The sequence below is a fragment of the Sus scrofa genome, chromosome 4 (assembly GCF_000003025.6).
Source record: "Sus scrofa isolate TJ Tabasco breed Duroc chromosome 4, Sscrofa11.1, whole genome shotgun sequence".
NCBI lineage: Eukaryota > Metazoa > Chordata > Mammalia > Artiodactyla > Suidae > Sus > Sus scrofa.
This window is the reverse complement of record NC_010446.5, coordinates 117,380,092-117,396,436: the sequence shown is the minus strand read 5'-3', so window position 1 is coordinate 117,396,436 and position 16,345 is coordinate 117,380,092. Positions and strand designations below refer to the sequence as shown.

At 36.6% G+C, this 16,345-nt stretch overlaps 1 protein-coding gene across 1 annotated transcript in view; it reads left to right on the top strand.

Moving 5' to 3' along the window:
• Window positions 54-16,345, top strand: part of SLC30A7 (solute carrier family 30 member 7) — a 76,155-nt gene continuing 59,863 nt past the window's right edge. Inside the window, exons 1-3 of the mRNA NM_001136211.1 lie at window positions 54-202; window positions 411-512; window positions 15,268-15,381. Of these exons, the coding sequence (NP_001129683.1) occupies window positions 123-202; window positions 411-512; window positions 15,268-15,381 (296 nt within the window). The 5' untranslated portion in view covers window positions 54-122. The remainder of the gene's footprint in view (window positions 203-410; window positions 513-15,267; window positions 15,382-16,345) is intronic.

Here is a 16,345-nt window from a genome sequence, read left to right as displayed (position 1 = left end):
GCGGCGCGCGGCCCGGGACAAGCTCCGGGGCTTCCCATCTGAGGCGTCACCACTGTCACTACCATCACCCACGGAGCCGCTACTAGTGGGGTGTAGACCCGGCCCTTCGCCGGGCAGAGAAGATGTTGCCCCTGTCCATCAAGGACGATGAATACAAACCACCCAAGTTCAATCTGTTCGGCAAGATCTCGGGCTGGTTTAGGTGCGGGGTGCTGTGTTTGCGGGATGGGGATGTCTGGCAGAAGGGGAGAAGGCCCAAACCTAAGGATGGCTCGAGGTCCAGGGAGGGAGCGTCGGGGACACCCTCGTTTTGAAAGTGTGGACTGGGAGGGTCTTGAAAGGAGAACCCAGCCTCCGGGTCCCGGCCCGCTTTGACTTTCCCGGCTCTTCCCCACTTGTGTCATGCCTAGGTCCATCCTGTCGGACAAGACGTCTCGGAACCTGTTTTTCTTCCTGTGCCTGAACCTCTCTTTCGCTTTTGTCGAACTACTCTACGGCATCTGGAGCAACTGGTAACCAAAGGGAAAAAGGGTTGGGGCGGAAGCAGAGGGTGGGGGAGACGAAACACTGTTTGCTTAGTGCCACGTAGCTGCTCACCGGGAGGTTCAGGTCTTGCCTTTGCCACCACCTCTGCTGCAGAGTTGCTTTCTCATATCCACACTGGTCTGGCATGCTTACGTTTCTTAAAATTCTGGGCCATCACATGCAGCAGTTAAAATTTAGGTCCCCGCTCCCTCCTTCCACCACCACCCCCTAGTCCGATAAACGCGAGTGCCAAGACCCTTCTTCAGTTTGACACATGGAGACAGTCTTTTGTCTTTACACGCGTTAGCTTTGCCCCACTTTCTTGGAACTGGGAGAAACACGTTTCCTGCCTCTCTGTGGGGGAGTGGCATTTAGATTCTCCCTTAAAAGTCCGGGAGGGAATATCACATGTTCTACTTAATATGTTATTAGATCTTGGAATGAGGAAGAGGTTTTTAAAAGGGATATCTTTATATCCCTTTTGATGCTCTTTTTTTTCTTGGCATTAGGCTGAAACTGTCTCATGATTTTCCTCCGGTCTTGACTGCGGTAGAAAATCCCGTGTAGTTTTCTGAAAGCTTTACATCTTTTGAGTTGATGGTTTTTGGTGTCACATTTGGTTGTTTTGGTTTTGTTTTTTAACTGCTTTGCGAAGAGGTATATCCAATATAACTGTACTGTTATCCGGGTGTTTGCTGTTGAATAATGTAAGATCTTGTAAAATTGGCTAACAATAAGATCATCTCACTTGGAGGTATACTGATGCATCTTTAAATATCATACACATTTGAGAATCTTATAAAGCCAACACTTCAAAATTTTATCTGGGGGTTCCTGTTCTGGCTCAGCGGAAACAAATCCAACCAGGAACCATGAGGTTGAGGTTGAGGGTTCGATCCCTGGCCTCGCTCAGGGGGTTAAGGATCCGTCGTTACCGTGAGCTGTGGTGTAGGTCTCAGAGGCTGCTCAGATCTGGCGTTGCTGTGGCTCTGGTGCTTAGGCCACGCTACAGCTTATTTCGACCCCTAGCCTGGGAACCTCCATATGCCGTGGGTGCGGCCCTAAAAAGAAAAAAAATTATATAAAACTTAAGTTTTTTCTTGGGTTCCTTGAAGTAGATCTTGGACCCCAAATTAAGAACTATGCCATCTGGAGTTCCCATCGTGAGGCATTGAAAACGAATCTGAAACGAATCCATGAGGATGCCGTTTCAATCCCTGGCCTAGCTCAGTGCGTCGGGGATCCCTGGTTGCTGTGAGCTGTGGTGTAGGCCGGCAGCTGTAGCTCCAATTCGACCCCTAGCCTGGGAACCTCCATATGCCAACAGAGCGGCCCTAAAAAGCAAAAAAACCCCAAACAAACCAGAAAAAAAAACAAAAAAACCCAAAAACTATGCCATCTATGCTTTATTTCCTAAGAATTAAATACACTTAGTCTCTGTTCTTTAAGTGCATTTTCAGAGAGAATTGCTGTTCTTGATCTTTATCTCTGTTGAGTTTGAACAATGACCTCAGGTGATACCACCAGTTTCTGAGACATGTATACCTTCATCTGAAAAAGGACCTTTCAATTCAAATGTCACTTCAGTTTTATCAGAAATTCTCAGCTGATTGTGAAGGTTATTGGTTTAGTCACCATTTGAGTGTAAAAGGCATATTGAAACATAATAAAAATCTCAATATATGTAATAACCATTTATAATCCTCTGGGAATCAGGTATATGTGTCCTATAATAGTAACACCCTATAATGTATTGTACATGTGAAAAGCACTGTATTGTTTTAGCTTGTATTGAAATAATCATACTTTATTACAAATATACCAGATTTTCATTTTATATTGTCCTCTTCCTAAATTATGCTATATTGTGGCATAGGTGCTGACTGCATCAGGACTATATCTTGGTTTGCCTGTGTACGGTTTTGCTACAGTTACTTTATATTCCAATGTCTTATGTTTCACTATGGCTTTCCATTGCGTAAATTACTATATGAAATGTCTTGAAGGAGTTCATATTTGAAGTGCCTAAACCATCTCTTTATAGAAAGTTGGGTATATAGTAATTCTTTGGATCTATAGGGATCTATTGAGGAAATTACTAAAACTATTGTTCTCCAAGTCATTTGTAAATATTCCCCAGTACCTGAGGAAAACATCAGTGATACATGACTTGTTCTGCCTTCAGGTGGCCTGTTTCTTTTGACTTTAGGCTTTTCCTCCTTCAGTTTTCTCCCTTTCCTTGTGTTGTATCTTTCAGATTTTGCAATCTATCTCTGAACTACTATCATGCCTAGATTAATTAGTGGGTATTCATTATTATGTTAATCCGCAGATCCGCAATCACTTTTTCTCCAATATTAATTTTGATTGGCTGATTGGGAATACACATGTGTTCTGCTGAAGTCTTGGCAGACTTAGAAATTGCTTGGGCCTTTTCATTATCTGGCTTTTTGTCTTTTTTGGACACCACAAATTTTGAGCCCCTTTGTTGACTGATCATCAGTTTCTTTAGGTGACTACATTATCTTTGTTCCTGAAGATTCAATTACATTTTAAGTTCTGTGAGTAAATTTCTTATCAAAACTTTTTTTTTTTTGGCATAGTCATTTCTGTGTTCCTTTTTATTCTGTAAAAGTTAAGTTTCAAGATGTTATGAAATCTCAAGAATATTTTTCCATTGTGGAATTAAAAGGTAGATAAAACATACTCTCTCTTAAGGTTCATAGAAACAGTTGATCTAGTTGCAACACATGTTAAGTAGTTTTGGTTCTTATTCAGCACCTTCATTTTAAACAAGAACTCAATTACAGTTGATTTATATTTTTGATGGTGAGATTTTGTCATCAGTGGAGAATCACTAAGCTCTTTGTGTATTTCCCTCATTAAATATTCAATGCTTTTACCTTTCCACTAGAATGTAAGCTTTATTAAAGTGGGAGCTTTTCTGTCTTACTCAAGCACTTTAGTACATGGCACACTATATGGTTAACACATGTTTGCTGAATAAAAGAATGAAAGAATAAAGAATATATGAAATTACTCTACCTATAGTAACCATGCTAATTACCCCCATTTGGGGCAGGGTGGGGGAGACATCAAGCCCCTCTTTTCTCTTATTCTTAGAAGTTAGGAGGAAAATGGTAGGAAAACCTCATGTGATCAGTCTTCTAGGGGTCTTTTCCTTCTAGCATTTTATTTTCATTTACTTATTTATTGTTAAGTAATTTTGAGGTAATATAGTATATATAACTATGTGGTTTTATACCGTCTAGGATTACATTCTTTTTCAAGTTACAGAAAAACCCTAAAGTAGTGATTGCTTAAACAACATAACACTTTATTTCCATAATGGCTCTTATCCCTAGCAGCAGAATGCTCAGAATGGAGAGAAAAAAGCCAAAAAGTGTATACAGTGTCTTTTTTTTTTTTTTTGCCCTGCCTGCAGCACATGAAGCTCCTGGGCCAGGGATTGAACCCGTGCCCCAGTGGCAACACAGGCAGCTGCAGTGACAACGCCTGATCCTTAACCCACTGCACCACAAAGGAAATCCTACAGTGTCTTCAGATTTATCTAGACCCTTAACACACAGCACTTGTCACTGATACTTCAGTGGCTAAACCTTTATCACATGGTCATGCGTAGTTGTAAATGTCTTCTTTGTTCCAGTCAACCAGGTATTCTGCTGAATGTGAAGGATGTTTCACTAATGTAGAAAGGGAATATGTAAGCTCAGGAAGTGGCACTAGAGAAAGATAAGCCAGTCTGACCTCTTCTACAGGTGGAAAAGTATAGAAGGCCCAGGGAGGTTTTTACTTTGCAGAGTAGCAGGAAAGCCTTGAAGCACCTGTTATCCAAGTTTTTCCCACCATTCCATGATCTTTTCTCCTAGCATCTTAATGTAATATGCTTTTCTTGTTTTTATGCTCTCCTATTTTATGTTTACTTCACTGTCTGTTAAAAACTTTCATTTCAGTGATATTTTCTGCCAAAGCTGTTGTAACCACTTCCCTCTTAGACATAAAGGAAGCTCATTCAATTCTAAAGGTAAATGTCTTTGTATTAGCAAAGTATATATTTGTTCAAGAAATGTTTTAGGCCGTACCAGTCACTGATTTGGTCCTACTTCCATATACAATGTCATAGCATATGTTTGTAAAACAATTCCTTGGTAAAGAAAAATGCTTCTATTAGTCACATAATTTCCTATAGAATTAAAAGTTTTAAATATCTTGGACTTTTTATCAACTTTTCCCTTCTCAAAAGACATTGCTTACCAGGTTATGGCAATGATTTTGTTTTTCTATAGTTTTTTTTTTTAACTTGAAAAAATGTAGATTTCTATTTTGCTGAGTTTTTTTCTTAATTAAGGGATTATATGGAATATAGTGGAGTTGTGGGTTTTTTACTGTAACTCTTCAATAATTTAACAGTTTATACAAATAGCAGGATTCTAAAGATTTTCTAATATCTTGCTAATTAGTTGTTAATTGGTTCTTTCCCTCTTTCTATCTCATGGAACCCAAGTTGATGATTCCCTATCTTTAATTTTGCATTAATGTCTAACAAACACTATAAATATGCTATTAGCTTAGTTACCAATAGACTTTGAAAAATTTTTCATTATGGAAAATGTATGTAAAAGTAGAGAGTTTAATGGATCTCGTGTCTCCATCACCCAGCTTTAACATTTATTTGCATTGCGGTATCTTTTCTTATACCTGTCCCACCATTGAATTGTTTTAATGCAGGTACCAGATATAGTATAATTTCTTCCATTACTGCTTCAGTATGAGTCTCTAAAAGATAAGAGCCCCCCCTTTAACATAATCTGATGCCATTCTCACTTATAAAATTAACAATTTATTACTATCATATGTCCAGTGTTCAGATGTCCCTTATTGTCTCATAAATTCATTTTGAAGCTGGTTTTACAAATCAGACTCAAAGTAAGATCTATAGTATTTGGTTGATATATCTGTTAAGTCTCAATTTATAGGCTCTTCTTCCTTTTCTTTGTTTTGCCTTCAGTAGACCTTAAGTTAAATCCCTTTCAGAAGTTTCTTTTGCCAAACGTTCCGTAACCCTTTATTGTATTTTGCTCCAGTGATCAAGTTTCTTTTTTGTATCCTGAGAAGTTTTCCTTATTAAAGTGACTTTAGAAAGTGTTCACTTAAAAGAAACTTTAAAAATACATTTTAGTATTTAGTGTTTAAGTATAAGAGCCGAAAACAAGTATGCCGCTTTTAGCAAATAATTTTATTTTATCAGGTTACATTTGGTTTGTAAATCATATACCTTAAGTATTCTCTATGCTACCTTTATTTTCTAAGGAAATTTTTGGCATATAGTCGATAATTCATAATCAGAAACATTTGCTAATATTGAAGATGAGCAGTAAAATTGACATTCCACCTGAACACACTATTTTGATATGTAACAGGTGAGCAGAGTACTAGAAGTAGACTTTTTCATATGAGTTTGCCTACATAGTTGCAACTAAGTAATTTTCAAATCATGATGGCAGTTTTAAGTGAAGAGATCTCATATTACAAGGCCTTGAGAGAACATGTATTTCTCCACCTTAGAAGAGGAAGTATTTTTTCAGGTAGGATCATACTTTATGATATAGTAAAAATAAAATAACATTTTAATGAAACCTAAATTTACTTAAAATTTAAGTAAAATAAAAAAATCTCATTTCGGTGTGTAGTAAAATTGCCATGCTATATCTAAACCTCTTCGAAAGGGAATTTGGTTGCCGTAATATACAGAAGAAGTTTACCATTTTTTTTCCTACTGTTAAGGCAATGTTTATAAAACATTGAATGTATATAAAATAAATCTGCTGTAAAAAAAAAGTAGTGCATGTTAATTTGCTAGGGCTGCTCTAACAAAGTACCACAAACTGAGTGACTTTACAGAAATTTGTTTGGTTTTGGAGGCTAAATGTCTGAGATTAAGGTATTGGCAGGGTTGGTTCCTTCTGAGGTCTGTGAGGTCAGTTGCTTTGCCGGCACTCTTGTGTTCCTTGGCTTGTAGAAGCACCACCTGATCTGTCTTATCTTCACTTGGTGGTCTTCCTGTATACATGTCTGCCTCCATGTTTCCCCTTTTAAAAGGATAGCAGACATTGGATTTGGGCCCACCTCAGTGACTTAATCTGAACAAAATATGTCTGCAGTGGCCCGATTTCCAAGTAAGGTCCCCTTCTGAACTACTGGAGATATAGGGCTTCAACTTAAGAATTTGGGGGAGGATACAATTCAGCTCATAACAGGTTTTACTAAATATATGTGTAAATCAATAAGTCAGTGAATTTTTAAATTTATATTATTTAGCATGAATATCTTGCTTTCTTCTACAACAATTCCATAATAATGTAGTTATTTAAGGTAAAAGTTGTACCTACAATGAAACCCTCCAATTAAGAAATAAAACATTAAAAATCATATATAGAGAGGAAAAACTAAACCTATTAAATATGTAGACTAATGTTATGGAAATTGCCTTTTAAATTTAGTTATAAAATTTCATGAAATCACGGCAGCATGGGTACAAATTCTCATTGTCAGGTTTTACACAGCAACACACCTCTATCATTTTATCAGAATAGAGAGATAGGTTTCTGATACCAAACTATAAAAATAGCTTACCATATTAGTCCTTTATCAGAGCATAGAAAACAAAATCATAAACTTCTTTATTGGTTCCATAACACATCGCATAGATATTCTTCAAATGGATCTTTCACACTGCAAAATATAATTAAATTATTATTTTCAGTGTTACATACCTGTCAGGGCCAAGTGTATAGTTTTATGGTAATCTAACTATCCAAGAAAAAAAAAAATCTTAAAATAGCCATAAATCTGAGAAAATTGCTAGAATATCAAGAGCTTTGTCCTCCTAAGGTATCAACTTTCTTATTCAGCCTTTTCATTTATTCACTCATTCTGCTTTAGGTTGGGTATCAGATAAGTATAAACAGTACTTAAACTATCTGATGCATCTATATATATTTGAATAAAATATATAAGCTTCACAAAATAAAACTTAAGACATTTTTCAAACTACTTTGTAGTTATTTTTGAGAAATTTATAAATTACTGTTCTTTGTTGTATGGGTGAGTAATGTGCTTTATGTCAGTTTCTACTTTTATAATTATCCTAAATTAGGAGGAAATTTTAAAACTGCTTTTTCTACTTTGGTGAAGAATGTTTTTGACTTTTAGTTTGTAGCACTTAAAATTGAAGGAAGCACTAGCATAGAACTAACTGTATATTAAGAACTATTGGTCATGCTAGGAACACTTGATATTTCAAGATATTAATAATAATATAGTAATTTATTAATAATTGGAATAATAGAAATATTGATGTGGCCTTAATGTGGCAAGCACTGTGATAAGTGTTGTACATATATTAACTCAGTCACTCTAATGTTTATGACATTTTACTGTTACTCTGTTTAGATGATGGCTAAATTAAGGTACAAAATAATTAACTTGGTAGTCACAAAATTAGTGAATGGTAGAACTGGAATTTGAACCTGGATACTCTGACTTCAGAAGTACTGCTCTTGGAGTTCCCATTGTGGTGCAGCGGAAACAAATCTGACTAGGAGCCATGAGGTTGCAAGTTTGATCCCTGGCCTCGCTCAGTGGGTTAAGGATCCGGTGTTGCCATGAGCTGTGGAGTAGGTCACAGACATGGCTTGGATCCCGTGTGGCTGTGGCTGTGGCCAGCAGCTGTAGCTCCAATGGGACCTCTAGCCTGGGAACCTCCATATGCCATGGGTGTAGCCCTAAAAAAGTAAAAAAAAACAAAAGCAAAAAAGCAGTGCTCTTAACCATTCTTATGCTTCTTGTTTTTAGAGATTGAGCTGCTGATGGGCTTCCTTTCAGAATATTTCTGTTGACCCTTCTGGAAGTTTACGATTTCTTTCTTCAGCTGTGTCCAGTCTGCTGATCAGCCAGTTGGAAGAATTCTTTATCTCTGACATCTTATTTTTTGTTTTCAGCGTTTCCACTTAATCTTTTTTATATTTATATACTTCCCATTTCTCTGCTGAAATTTCTCATGAATTCATGTATTTTTTCCCACCTTTTCCATAGATCCTTTAACATATTAATTATAGTTAATGAAAGTTACAATGTCTGGGCCAGTTCATGGTCTGGTTCTGTTGACTTCTTTATCTCTTCATAATAAGTTGTTTTTCTTGCTCTTTTTTTGTATGCTTCTGGAAATTTTGGATCAGAGGCTGGACATTGTGAGTAAAGAGCAGTAAATATTGAGGAAATAGTATTTATGACTAAAATTAGGCATATTTCTTCTGTCAGGCCATTAGTTGGTTAGGCCTTTTGCTTCCAGTATTCTGTCTGCATGTGTTACAGAAGCTCTCTCTCTCTCTTCATGCTCATGGCACCCTCCCCCCACCAAGCTGTGGACTGCTGTTGATTATTACTCATTATGAGGTTAGTGGTAAGAGCGGAATTCATTAACTTGACTAAGCCTCAGTCTTAGGCAGGCCCTGTGAGCCTGGGTCTCAGGGCTGTGTGGTTTTCTACGTTTTTACCCTTCCTTCCATGACAGCCATTGTCTGTCACATATATGTGGAAGTCTTGGGTAAGAGTTTCCTGCTCCTTTAGTAATAGCAGAACATCTGCTTTGCGTTGGTACAGGATCCAATAGGATTTCCTGCCCACCCTCCCCTCTCAGTGGCTTTTTAAAAAAGGCATGTATAATATGAATCTTTAACATCACCAGTACTAGGTCGCTTCATGTATTTTATAAGGTGCACTTTATAATATACTTCCATTTTCTTCTTCTATCCTGTATGCTGTTATTGTCATATATTTTCCTTATATGTAAACCCCACAACACAGCGTTCCTATTTTTGCTTTATGCCAGAGGTTAACAGACCTTTTCCACTGACAGCAGATAGTAAATATTGTAGGCTTTAAGGGTCATAAGGTCTCTGTCACAGTTTCTCCATTCTACTGTTGTGGCACAGAAGTGGCCTTAGAAGTATATAAACAGATGAGAATAACTGTGTTTCAGAAAAACTTTACTTACAGAAATGGAGGGTGGTCCAGATTTGACCTGTGGGCCAGAGCCTACTGATCCTACCTTGGATAATCAGATGTCTTTTTTAAAAATAGCTTTAGCGATATATGATTTGTGCACTTTGAAGTTCGCCCTTTTATGGCACACAATTGAATGGCTTTTAGTATATTCACAGAGTTGTAAAACCATCACAACAATTCATTTAAAAACATTTTTATTACCCCAGAAGGAAACCTGTACCCTTAGCCATGCCCCTCCAATTCCTTCATCTCCTGCTCCATCCCAGTTCTAGACAGTCGCTAATCTGCTTCTGTCCCTGTGTACCTGCCTATTCTGAACACTTCATATAAACGGAATCATTTGTGTATGATCCTTTGGTTTTTGTGTATGTGTGTGTGTGTGTGTGTGTGTGTGTATGATCCTTTGTGACTGTTTTATTTCACTTAGCATAAAGGTTTCAAGGGTCATCCATGTTCCATATATGTTACTGTTTCATTTATTTATTTATTATTTTTATTTTTTTAAATTTCCCCAATACATTATTTTTTTTTTCTACTATGCAGCATGGTGATCCAGTTACACATACATGTATACATTCTTTTTTCTCACATTATCATGCTCCCTCGTAAGTGACTAGACATAGTTCCCAGTGCTACACAGCAGGATCTCATTGCTAATCCATTCCAAAGGCAATACTCTGCATCTACTTATTTTTATTGCCAAATAATACTCCAGCAGTGTTTGAGGGTTCCAGTTTCTCCACCAACACTTGTGATTATCAGTCTTTTTGATTATAGTCATCAGAGTGGGTGTGAAGCTCTTTCTCACTGTCATTTTGATTTGCATTTCCCCACATGGTAGTTAATAATGTTGACTACCTTTTCATGTGCTTATTGGCCATTTGTATGTCTTCTTTGGAGAAATGTCCGTTCAGATCCTTTGTTCATTTTAAAAATTGGATGATTTATCTTTTTGAAGCATTTTTAGAATTCTTCATACATTCTTGTCAGATATATGATTGGCAGATATTTTCTCCCACTTGGGCATTGTTTTTTCATTTGCTTGATATCTTAAAATTTAAAATTTTAATGATGTCTTCTGTGTTACTCTTTTTTCTTTCGTTGCTTGTGATTTTGATGTCATATATGAGAAACCATTGCCTAATCCGAGGTTGTGAATATTTTAGCTTTTATGTTTAGGTTTTTGATCCATTTTAGGTTATTTACTTTTTGCATGTGTATATTCAGTTGTATCAGCACCATTTGTTGCAAATACTATTCTTTCCAATACTGAATTGTCTTGACATCCTTGTCAACAAACAGTTGACCGTAAATGTGAGGGTTATGTCTGAACTGTAAATTCTATTCCATTGATCCTTATGTTTATTCTTATGCTGGTACCACACTATTTTGATTACTGTAGCTTTATAATAAATTTTAAATTGGAAAATGTGAATCCTCCAACTTTTCTTTTTCGGTGTTGTTTTGGCTAGTCTAGAGCCTTGCTTTTCCAAACGAATGTTGAGGTCAGCTTGTCAGTTTCTCCAAAGAAGTCAGCTGGGATTTTGATGGGAGTGAATTGAACCTGTAGATTAATTGGGGTAGTATTGCCATCTTAACAGTTTTGTCTTCTGATCCATAAACATGGATGTTTTTCCATTTATTTCAATTTTTTTAACAGTATTTTGTATTTTCCAGAGTATAACTTTTGTACTTTTTTGTTAAATTTATTCCTAAATATTTTATTCTTTTTGATGTTATTGTAAATGGAAATTTTAAAATTTCATTTTGTTCATCACTAATGTATAGGAATATAATTCATTTTTGTATGTTGATCTTGTATCCTGCAACCTTGCTGAACTCATTTGTTAGTGCTAATAATTTTTTAGTAGAGTCTTTAAGATTTTGCATACACAAGATCATGCCATTTGCAAATAGAGTTTTACTCCTTCCCTTCCAGTCTGGGTACCTTTTATTTCACTTTCTGCCTAATTGTTACACCCTCTAATACAATGTGAAATAGAAGTGGTGAGGGGACATAGTTTTTAAAATCTTGTACCTGATCTTATGGGAAAGCATTCACTCTTTGGCCATTAATGATGCTAATGTTAAGCTGTGAGTTTTTTTGTAGATGCCATTTATCAATTCCCGAAGTACCCTCTACTGTAAGTTTGTTGAGTGTTTTTACCATAGAAGTATTAGGTTTTTGTCAAATGCTTTTCTGCATCTAAGATGATTGTGTGGTTTTTGTGCTTTATTCCATTGGTATTATGTATTATATTGATTGATTTTAATGTAGTAAACCAAACTTGCATTGTTGGAATAAATCCAACTTGATTGTGGTGTATACTCTTTTTTATATATTGCTGAATTTGTTTTGCCTGTATTTTGTTGAAGCTTTTATGTGTATGTTTGCAAAAAATAATGGTCTATAGTTTCTTTTCTTGTAATGTCATTTGACTGATTTTGGTGTCTTTATAAAATGAATTGGAAAGTATTCTGTTTTTTGGAAGAGTTTGTAAAGGGTTGATATTTATTTATTTATTTATCTATTTATTTATTTATTTTTTGTCTTTTTGCCTTTTCTAGGGCCGCTCCTGCGTCATATGGAGGTTCCCAGGCTAGGGGTCTAATCAGAGCTGTAGCTGCCAGCCTACGTGAGAGCCACGGCAACATGAGATCCGAGCCTCGTCTGTAACCTACACCACAGCTCATGGCAATGCCAGATCCTTAACCCACTGAGCAAGGCCAGGGATCAAACCCATAACCTCATGGTTCCTAGTCGGATTCGTTAACCACTGAACCATGAAGGTGTTTTGTGTGTGTGTGTGTGTGTGTGTGTGATATTTATTATTCTTTAAATATTTGGTAGGATTTACCAGTGAAGGCACCTGGGCCTATGGTTTTCTTTGTTGTAAGTTTTAAAATTACTAATTCTGTTTTCTTGTTATAAATCTATTTTGATTTTTTTACTCTATTTTGCTAAATTGTTTCTAGGAATTTGTCTGTTTCAGCTAAGTTATCTAATTTGTTGGCTCATATTTAGTTATTCATAGTATTTTGTTACAGTCCTTATTTCTGTAAAGTCAGTAGTAGTGTCTCACTTTCATTGCTGAGTTTAGTAATTTGAGTCTTTTTTTCTTGGTCAATTAAAGGTATTAAAAGTTGGAAAAACTATTCTTTTTTTTTTTTTTTTTTTTTTTTTTGTCTTTTTGCTATTTCTTTGGGCCGCTCCCACGGCATATGGAGGTTCCCAGGCTAGGGGTCCAATCGGAGCTGTAGCCACCGGGCTACGCCAGAGCCACAGCAACACAGGATCCGAGCCGCGTCTGCAACCTACACCACAGCTCACGCAACGCCAGATCGTCAACCCACAGAGCAAGCGCAGGGACCGAACCCGCAACCTCATGGTTCCTAGTCGGATTCGTTAACCACTGCGCCACGACGGGAACTCCCGGAAAACTATTCTTAATATTTTCCCACATATTTATCATTTTCAGTGATCTTAATTTTTTTTAATATAATTCTAAGTTTCCATCTGTTATCTTATTTGTATTTAAAGGGCTTATTCTTATAATTCAGAATTATAAGAATTCTGTCATTTGCTGTTGTCTGGAAAAGTCTGATTTTCTTTTTTTCTTTTTCCTTTTTTTTTTTTTTTTTGCTTTTTAGGGTTGCACCCATGGCACCTGGAAATTTCAGACTAGGGGTCAAATTGGAGCTACAGCTGCTGGCCTACACGACAGCCACAGCAATGCCAGATCTGAGCTGTGTCTGCAGCTGCCAGCCTACACCACAGCTCATGGCAATGCCGGATCCTTAACCCACTGAGTGAGGCCAGGTACTGAACCTGCAACCTTATGGTTCCTAGTTGGATTCATTTCCTCTGCATCACGATGGGAACTCCATATTTTGCCTTCATTTTTGAAAGATATTTTGCTAGATATAGAATTTTAGATTGACACCATTTTTCTTCTTTTTTTTCTCTGAATACTTTAAAGACATTGCTTCCTTGCATCATGCCTTGAGTAGTTTCTGATGCGAAATATGCTATTAATCTTATCTTTGTTTTTCTGTATCCAATTTTTCTTTTGGCTATTTTAAAGATTTTCTTTTTGTTTGGTATTTAGCAATTTGTGAGGTATGTAGGGTTTGTCCCTTGTTTGGACATCATTAAGCTCCTTGGATATGTGATTTGCATTTGTTTTGTTTTGTTTTTTATTAATTTAAACAAACTCTCAAGAATTTTCTCTGTTTTTTTCTACCCTATTCTTCTCTGTTACTGAGACTCCAGCTATATGTATTTCAGTCTGTTTGATGCTTTGGCAGGTTTTGAATGCTCTGATCTGTTTTTGTTTTGTTTTTTGTTTGTTTTTATTTTTCTTCTTTGTGTTTTACTTTTACTTTAGGTAATTTGTTTTGACCTAATGGATTTTTTTCTGTGTCCTGTCAGCTCAGAAGCCCAAGTATGTTATTCTTTATCTTCAGTATTGTGATTTTTTTAAATTTATCATTTCTAAGTGATTATTTTGTAGTTTCTAGCTCTTTGTAAAGTCTCCATTTGTTCATAAATTTTCTCTAACTTTGTACCACATTCTTTAACATATTAATCATATTTGTTTTAAAGTCCCTATTATACTCTAATCTCTGAGCCTTTTCTACTTCTGATTCTGTTGACTGTTTTAGCTCTTGACAATGGGTCTTATTATTTTTTTTCCTTGGTCTTTTTGTGTGCCTTATAAATATTTATTGAGTAGTGGGTACTATGTTTAAAAGAACAGTAGAGACTGAGGTTGATGGTATTTATGCCCAAAAATGTGCACTTTTTTTTTTTTGGTCAGGCCATCAGTGTGAGGGTTTTGAACTGATATGGTCAATAGTTGAAATGGATTTTTGTGTTTTGGTATTACTAATTTCAACAAGCCACAGATTTCAAATTTTTCCAGTGGATTTTTGCCATCTTAAACTTAAGATTTAGAGTGCTGGAGGGTTTTTTCAGTGTTCTTGCTTCACACTCAGCTTTTAACAGGCCCCTCTGTATATCTGTGCCACAAGGGAGTTTCCCTCTACCCTTGCTTGGTTCTTAGTGATGGACTGGTATTGTTTTGTACTTTAATCAAGGCTTTGGTTGGGGGAACAGGGGATAGTGTTTTGTTCTTCTGTTGCAGCGTCAGTACTAGATAGGCCCTTTCCCCTGAGTGTCAGAGTGGGTGTTATTAATGTTCCTGTCTCCTTTCCCATCCCTCACCACAGTCATATATCAAGAGAAGGCACAAAGGTACTGTTCCTCTTCCTACAGCAGATTTTGCTTTGTAAGCCAAGCTGGCTTCAGCTTTGCTTCCAGTAGTAGATGCTGTTTTTCTGTTTCTCCTTCAGTGACAGCTGACCTTTGCTAGTCACCAGAGGGTGGGCAGATTCCTTCCCCTCACCCAGCAGTCAATGGCTTTATTCAACCCTTCTTTGAGTAGTTGCTGGGCTTTTCATTAGGCAAGGGTATGAAGGTTTCTTCTTAGATGCTTAAAAATTGTCCTTAATATCTTTCTATCTATCATATTTCAGTTTGTCTTTTTAGAAGATTAGTTCCTGATGAGCACAGGCTGGATCTTAGATTTTCAGAGAAGGATGACTACTATTTGGTTATTATTATAATATGCCAATCTGTTTGTTCTTTTCCAGCTTAGGCTTGATTTCCGACTCTTTTCACATGTTTTTCGATAGCACTGCCATTTTGGCTGGATTGGCAGCATCTGTTATTTCAAAATGGAGAGATAATGATGCTTTCTCTTATGGGTAAGCCTTTTTAAAAATGTTCTTATGGAATATAAGAAATACAGAAAATAATAATCTCAAGCTCAATGAATTTTCACAATTGAATGTACTTGTACTTGTGCTTGTGTAACTTGAACCCTTGAAACCAACCCCCTCATGCCTCCTTTTCTTTCCCATTCACCTTCCCAAGAGTAGCCACTTTCCTAAATCCACAGGTTAGTTTTACCTGTTTTGGGAACATATATGATTGGAATATGCAGTATATACTTTTTTTTTTGCATCTAAGTTCTTTTGCACCTTTATTTTACAAAAAAATTATGGGTGAGATTGTTTTATTACTAGATAGGGGAATTTATCAACCCTGAACCTATTTTTTTTTTTTAAAGAAGAAGAGAAAGAGAAAGGAAAAGTTTCATATATGAAAAGTTTCATATTTCTCTTTTTTCTTTTTGGGATGATATTTCACTGTTAATTTACATAAAATCATTATTTCCTAGTATCATTTTATATTACTTAACCACTTCAGCTCTTCTTTTATGTAAAATACTTCTTTTCATACTCTTGATGAATTTGGACAATTAACCAAATATTTGGAGAGTGTTTTTATGCTGAAGGGACCTTATCAGAACATCTGGTCTCACCTGTGGTCCTAGTACCCTTAGAGACAGAGTCTGATCGGGGGAAGCAATGGAGTTTCAATTATTTGGTATACTCTGCCTGAGTGTTTTCAGCTCATAGAATATTTTACAGTGTAATTATATTTTTCTGTAAGCAAAACTTAGAACTAGTATCCTCCTTCTCTCTCTCCTACCCACTTTCCCTTTCCTGCTCCCCTCTCACCTGCTTACTAATTGACTCCTGCCCTCTGTCTTCCCCCTGCCCCCACCCTTGTCAGTGTGCTCTTGCCTTCTCTCCCTTCTTAGCATCTTTCCTACTTGGACTCCATCTTTCCTTCTGGTCCCCATCCTCATGCTCATTTTCCCCC